At 48.3% G+C, this 7,500-nt stretch overlaps 1 protein-coding gene across 1 annotated transcript in view; it reads right to left on the reverse strand.

Moving 5' to 3' along the window:
* The window catches only part of tln2b (talin 2b), a gene marked incomplete at its 3' end in the record, with an annotated part of 44,474 nt that overhangs the window by 28,151 nt on the left and 8,823 nt on the right, over positions 1-7,500 (reverse strand). The window contains exons 9-19 of the mRNA XM_083666970.1: positions 7,401-7,500; positions 6,373-6,474; positions 6,181-6,257; positions 5,009-5,192; positions 4,604-4,717; positions 3,937-4,045; positions 2,985-3,193; positions 2,566-2,664; positions 2,068-2,235; positions 1,476-1,770; positions 139-305 (exon numbers count right to left, since the gene is read on the reverse strand). The exon at positions 7,401-7,500 is cut by the window's right edge and continues 56 nt beyond it. Coding sequence (XP_083523096.1) covers positions 139-305; positions 1,476-1,770; positions 2,068-2,235; positions 2,566-2,664; positions 2,985-3,193; positions 3,937-4,045; positions 4,604-4,717; positions 5,009-5,192; positions 6,181-6,257; positions 6,373-6,474; positions 7,401-7,500 — 1,624 coding nt within the window. The remainder of the gene's footprint in view (positions 1-138; positions 306-1,475; positions 1,771-2,067; positions 2,236-2,565; positions 2,665-2,984; positions 3,194-3,936; positions 4,046-4,603; positions 4,718-5,008; positions 5,193-6,180; positions 6,258-6,372; positions 6,475-7,400) is intronic.

Below are 7,500 nucleotides of genomic sequence, written 5' to 3' on the forward strand. Positions count from 1 at the left end.
CCTGATTTCCATCAAATGAGTTCTAGTTTTCGGTCCAAAAAAAAGCCCCAAACTGACACTAATGACATACACTAACGATATACAGTAATTTCCTCTCAAACTGAAAAAGAGACGCAGTGCGCTGCTTCTCTCCGGCACCTTAGCGGCCTCGACCATCCTGGCTGTGGCGTCGGCCAGGAGCTTCGCTGCGGCGAGCAGCTTCTTAGAGTTGTCCACGTCAACCTCCGCCTCAGCGTCCGACCTCATTGCGTTGACCAGGTCAGAGGTGGCCTGGGCGAGGACCCGGGCCTGTCTCACCATCTCGCCTACATAGAGAGAGAGAGAGAGAGAAAGAGAGAGAGAGAGAGAGATCCATCAATACTGTACCACCTACTGTGCCAACAACCCAGAAACATGGCCTAGATTACTCATTTCTTCATTCTCATCTGACCACGCTGCAGTTCACGGTTTCCGTGTCACCTCCTGGTGTTATACCTCTTCTGTATTCTACACGCTGGCAAGGAGCCACATCAGCTCAAGTTTTTGGGAGACTCATTATTCTTTAACTCTCTCCCAAACCAACTCTCTACCAAAACACCCACCAACAGCTCGAAATACCTCTGGTGAAAAGACGATCAAAGGCATGACATTCAGGCTATTTTACAGCCTACAAGCCTTGAGAAACAGAGAAAAAAGTGGATCAGTGAAATAGGAATTGAAAAGATAGATTACATTGTAAATGATTCTCGAATGATCTACTACGTTTTTTTCCCCCCTCCGGATGCTGATATACAGGTTAGAGCGTTCACCCCTGCAAAAAATGCCCAGGTCATGTGTTTTCTTTTAAGTTTCAAAGCTTTGCTGAACGAGATTGAGACCAGATTTGAAGCTCTGTAGTGGTTTTAGATGACATGTAGATGTTTTCTACAAGCCCTTGAGGATTGGCTGGGGTTGAAAATTCTTTAGATTCACGGCCAAGCCATAACAAATACTTCAGGCTTTGAAAATGTTTCAACAACAGAGTTTTGAAGGTCCGGTAATACAAACCATAAACCTGACAACTTAGCATCCCTCTTAGCATCCCACTCAGTCAAAATACATACATATGCCATTTAGCTGATGCTTTTATCCTAAGCAACTTACGTTACATTTTTCAGTATATATGGTCCCAGCAGGAATCGAACCCACCACCTAAGCATTGTTAGCACCATGCTCTACCAACTGAGCCCCAGAGGACCACAATACATGGGAACAAACCCCCGCCGAAAGCCTCAAAGTGAATCAAGAAACGGAGTCTGTATCTCCTGCCGACTTGAGCAATAACTCTTTGCTTCCTAAGTCCTCGGATAATAAAAAGGTTTATGACTCAAACTGAGGGATACCAAAACCGGCCGGCGGTCATGAAAACACAGACGACATCAATCTAACCAGGAGAGCACAACCGCTCCCTTCCCTTCTATCCTCCCCTCCTCCCCTCCCCTCCCCTCCCTTCTCACCGGCGTCGCCCATGGAGGTGAAGATGCTCTCCGTGACCGTCATGATGGTGTCGGTGGCCTGGTCGTAGCGTCCGATGGGCTCTCCGCAGCTGGCATAGTGTCGGACGTGCTGCAGCAGGTCGCTGAGGGCCTGGCTCACCGTGCTGGCTGCCGTGCTCACCTGCTTCAGCAGCTCCCCCTCGTCTGTGGCCGACAGGCAGGCCTTCACGCAGCACTCCACCGAGCGCTCCACCAGCTTCCCGGCCTCCACCAGCTGCTCCTGGCACACCGGGGAGCTGATGGTGGGGCTCACCACCTGTAAGACGACATGAGGGTAAACCGCCACGCTGGGTCACACATGGCGCGCTCGACGACGCAACCTGTTTTACAGTTTGCTGTGGGACCGGGGGGGGGGGGCGGCTGGAGGTTCAATCATAAAGATATATCTAATCACCTACTGTTTCTTCAAATTAGGCTAAACATGTCGAGTCTGTGTTAGACAGTTGGAGGTCGGGGAAACACAGAGGCATTAACGATAAGCAAGTTGTTTTTCTTTATCAGCTCTTATCAGCCTCCGCCTCACATCTGCGGGATCGGAGGAGCGGTCCGTTACCTTGGTGCAGGCCACCAGCTGGGAGGTGGACAGGGCGCACTGGGTGGCGGCGGCGATCACTCGGTTCTGCAGCACCGTGTCCTCGGCCACCTGGGCCACGTTCTTGGCCTTCAGGACCAGCATGGCAGCTGCGTTGGCCACCGCTTTGGCCAGGCTCATCAGAATGTCCTATAAACAGAGTCATCACAGTCCTTTCACTGAGAGACAGAGAGTGGCACCGGGACAGTCATGACTGGGAGGAATGAAATAACCGGCATGCTTTACTATAGTGTGTGATTTCAACTGTATAGCTCAAGTGTAGCTATATAGTATGTGTGGGAGTAGAGTAGGTTGACAATAACAATGGGTAGTGAAAATGAACCCAGATAGTGTTACATAAGTGTTGTGCTGCTTTTTTTAATAAAAAGCAGGGGGGGGGGGGGGGGGGGGCTGAGAACATGTGTGTGTCTTCCTGTTTGGCAGCGGTATCGTTGGTAACAGTGATTAAGCGACTCCGACCTGGAACCTCTGGTCGGTCTCGCCCTCCCCCATGTGACGCAGCAGGTCCCCGCTGGCCTGCCCTATGCATCCTGCTGCAGTCAGCACCGTCTGTCGGGGCTGTGGGAATGACATCATCACAGTCACAACAGGCACTACACGCCACAGGCCAATCACAGCACTGGGCTGGACTGGTCTGGATAGCAGAAAAACAGCTCTGAGGGATTGTGTGTTGTCAGTACGGGGTCTCCTTCATCCACAAGTTCGCCGAACACACACTGCTACACACTACCGTTACAGAGCTACAACGTGACACAATCAATAGGAAGAATACTGAACATTTTATCGATTTATCGGTCGCTCTGTGATTATTGTACAGAGAACGGAACAGATGTGAGATACAGCGGTGCAGGTAGACAATGGGACCCGGCCTCTCTCACCTCTCCAGCCGCCGGCTCCACGGACGTCAGCAGGTCGGAGACGGCCCCCGCCAGGGTCCTGGCCGCGCCCATCAGGTTCTGCCCACTGCCCACCTCGTCCTCCATCAGCGCTGCCAGCAGCTTCACGCCCCGGGACATCTCCGTCAGGTTGGAGGAGATGGTGGTGATGGCGCAGCCCACCGCTGTGTAGTCTGTGTCTGTGGGATCGCCTGGAGGAGAAGGTTGACACACACAGAGAGAGAGACAGAGAGAGACAGAGAGAGAGAGAGAGAGAGAGAGAGAGAGAGAGAGAAACAGAAACCCATTGTTAAACCATTGTTAAAAGAGACTACAGCATTGTCTATCGTCAGTCCACCCCCATAGACCTGTCTTCCACAATAGACACATCGGTGTCTTCATCATAACGGAAACCCATTAGACTCGGTGCTGTAGAGACGTGCATGGAGAAGGAGAGGGGGATACTCATTTGAGGACCGGTAAAAGTTTCTCCTGGATGGATGGTAAGAGGGAATCTCAGTGCCATCCAACAGATGGCTGGCCGAGATTAAAACCCAGGGAAAGGGCTGGCAGGGGACCGCATGGCATCACTCCAGCCAGCAGGGAGAGCAGGGAGCTGCCGCCAGCCAGTTCAACTGCAGGACAACATGCTCAGGATTTCTTCATCAATGGAAATATTTATTAGGATAATGGGAAATGCTCTATTATTTAAAGGGAACCCCCCCACCCCACCCCCCCCGCCGCCCTGCCCCATTTCTGAGGGTTTGGAAAAAGTGTGCATTGACTCTACTTTTGCTCTGGAAGGTAATCATGTTTTTCTTTTCACTAAGGCAATTTCCTTTAGAGCTTGAGTTTAGATAGTGAGCAGCAGCTTCTTATGAACATGGATTTGAGTAGCAAAAACAAAAACGGTTGATGAGAATATGGTTGAGAATCTGATCTCCTGGGCACTCACCTGCAGTGAGATTGACTACAGATGCCGTTCCAGCGGTGATGGCATCGACTTGAGAGTGGATTTCGTGTTTGGATTCATCCACTTTGTTCTGAACCCAAACCCTGGACGCCTTTCAGAGGGGGAAGAAGGATGGGTAGTTGCTTTCATCACAGTGGGAGATTTTCAGCTCATATAAACTTGATTGTCAGGGATTAAAGGACTACTGCCTTCACAACCCCCACAGCTCTGGAAGCACCAGTCGTTAGCTTCCATTTGAATTGTACAGTCAATTTCCACCACCTACGGTAATTACATGTGAAACAGTTCAGACGGACTCCAAGCTAAAATCAGCGCTTCTCAGTCCCCTTCACTAAGCTAAGCATATCGCTTCGGAAGAAGAAATGCCGTACGTGCATCTTTTTAGGAGGTTACATTCAAACAGATTTGTGTAAAAAAAAACAACCACAAAACGTTTTTTTTTGGGTGGCGAATTAATCTTGACTGACCAGGAGGGATTACTATGGAGACTATAAAAGAGCAGATTGTTGGGCATGTGCTGAGTGGGTTTATACATTCTATCATTTGGCGTGTGTGTGTGGTGTGTGTGTGTGTGTGTGTGTGTGTGTGTGTGTGTGTGTGTGTGTGTGTGTGTGGTGTGTGAAGAGGGATTAAAAGAGTGAGAACTCACCATGTCGTGGCCCAGGGGTGGCAGGTTATCTACCTCTCCCAGATCAGCCTGGGCCTGCTGCACCGCATGCATACTGGTGTTGATGGTCCCCATCAGGGCCTGCTGGGCCAAGCTCTGACAACACACGCAGACAGCTTTAACACACTACCCTACGTACGTTTGGTAGACTTTGTAGGACAAACACCGTACTACAGAGAAACTGCATCAACATGTGTAGTTTCTCTGATACAGTATTCTGTATGTAGATGTGTGTCTATGATAATGTCATTGATATCCCAGACGAGAGGCCAGTCAGTAAGAGAGTAACCTTAGCGATGGTGTATAAGACATTAGCATTGTGGCAGTAGCACAAAGCCCTGCTTTCCCTGTGTGACATTGGCGATGGATGCCAGCGGGCACGCTCACCAGCGGGGGCATGTGTCCTCTGTGCATCTGCCCTGTGGTGATCTGCTGCTGGGCGGAGGGCATGGTGCCCATATTGAAGGTGTCCGGGCCGCCGATGGACCCTGAGCGGATGATACCTGGCAGCGCCACCGAGCCGTGCTCCACACGGCCCACGCGGTTGAACTGCTGCTGCAGAATGGTGGACCTGGCGAGAGATTGGCAGACGGAGGTCAGGGGTCAACGTTTTCTCGCGAACAATCACAAGAATTGGGGCAGTATTTACAGTCGGAACAATTTCTTCTTTGAGCTAGTCTTGATGAACATGTCATGCTAGCTAGTTTTCTATCCCTGTAAAAACAGATGCCACAGTCACTATTGGTTAATTACTGTTTATTTTGAGAGGTAGCAATTATGTTTTGTGTTGAGAACAATTTGCAGTCAATTAGCACACAGACATCTGGGATATGATGCCCTGTCATTGGCTATCACAGGGGGGGCTTTGTTACGAGAGACACCCAGGTTTCCAGTGACATGCAGTCTCAGAGCTCTGCATGACAGGATAAGAGTCCATCTGTATCAGAGTGGCGCTAGGATTCAAGCTGCAAGGCCAAGCCAAGAGAAACAGCAGGCAACAGAGATGAAATACGCCAAACAGGGCTTCTAAGAACACAATATCTTACAGTAGTTCATGTCTTCCTGGTGAGTAAGGGGTATTTTCTTTAGCAGGGTTAGCAGGGTTATAAAGAAATGTGAGTGAATATTCATGCAGGACAGCACTTCAACAGTAATTCATCTGGAATATACTGTAGTTTCAGAGAGTAAGCAGGCTCATATAGATACTGCACATTTTCAAGAAATGCATGATGTTGTTTTGTCCTTGAGTGCCTAACTCCTTTTGTTTAATTTTTCTCAGGGGAATTATGCAGTGCAGGCAAATATGTGATTATGCTGTATGCACAATTAAACCTAGGTTTACTCTCACATCAGTAATAACTAGGCAGTCGTGCCGTAATAGTCCCATATGGTCAGTGGAGGCTGGTGGAGGTAGATCTCGGAGGACGGGCTCATTGTAATACATGGAACGGAATAGGAAATTCCTCATTCCGTTCCGTGCATTACAATGAGGCCGTCCTCCGATTTCGATTTCTACCTCTACTGCATACAGTATAGTACATGATATGAGCCATCCTTACTTCTTAGGAGAGACTGATTCCTCCAGCATGGTGGACTCCTCATCCCCCTCTAAGCCAAAACGATCCTTACTTTGCTTCTGTGGAGAGGAGACAAAAGAAGTCACAAAGGAGCCAAGTCAATAAAGTATCATTGCATTGGCTATGCAAGTTGTCATTTCTGGTTTGGTCATTTCTGATTGGCCTTTAACTTGCCTTCTTGAGGATGATGTCTATATATCCTGCAATGAGCTGAGAGATCTGCTCGCCCTCTGTTGTCTGAACAGAATAGTAGCTCTCTTGGTACTCCCCAAAATCCTGCAGGAGATGGAAAACAGCAGAGGTGAACCACATATCAACATCATCAACACGTGCTGTCACAAGTGCCTCTGTAGAAGTGTGTGTGTGTGTGTGTGTGTGTGTGTGTGTGTTTGTGTGTGTGTGTGTGTGTGTGTGTGTGTGTGTGTGTGTGTGTGTAGGGAAGGGAGCTTTCTCAAAGCTTGAGGTAGAACCATGGCCCAATGTTTCTTTCCATCCTCACACACAGGAAAATAGTGAGATGAGGATATTGAGAGAGAAGCTTTGAATGAACAACCCCGACAACACCTTAAACCAACCATTCCTACTTTCATAATGAAAAGGAAAACTACTTCCTTCCACTGCACGTTCACATTCTTCAAAGAGCTGATTAAATATGAGGCTTGCTCTTTTTCTATAACCTGCACTTCAAAGGCTTCCGAAGGGAGAGACAGGAGTGTAATATTTCATTCAAATCAATGTTGGCAAATGTACCATTGAGTATCTTTAAAATGTGCACTTCTGATTAATCTTTAAACGGTGGTATTCATTCCAACTGAACGTAGTCTTGGTTAATAAGGAAAGATAAGAAGAAAATGAACGCCAGTGTTGACAACAACCTAGACACAAAATTGAGAAGGCACTCGAATGAATAAAACATCTCAAAATGCTTCACATTCTTTCCCTGAAATCTATTACAAACATATTCTGAGACATGCAACAACAGAGCCGCAGACTGAAAAAGGAGACACCAGATATTGGGGATTGGGATAAAACCACATTAACACCTCAAAATAATTGATATACAGTAGCTGGTAACGGGAGATGTTAAAGACAGGATTAAGTAGATGCGGTCTGAAATTAAGACAAAACATAAAAGTATGGATCATGATTATGATTATCTGTTGTATGTGGGATTAGCGTGGTCTTTTTCTGGCGGGTCGTACCAGGGTGAAGCTCTTGGGTGAAGCGGCCCATCTCTTCACGGTGGTCAGGGGCCACTCCTGGACCACGTCCTTAGTCTTCTCCTCCACCCGCATCACCGAC

This window comes from Argentina silus (genome assembly GCF_951799395.1).
Source record: "Argentina silus genome assembly, chromosome: 3".
Lineage (NCBI taxonomy): Eukaryota > Metazoa > Chordata > Actinopteri > Argentiniformes > Argentinidae > Argentina > Argentina silus.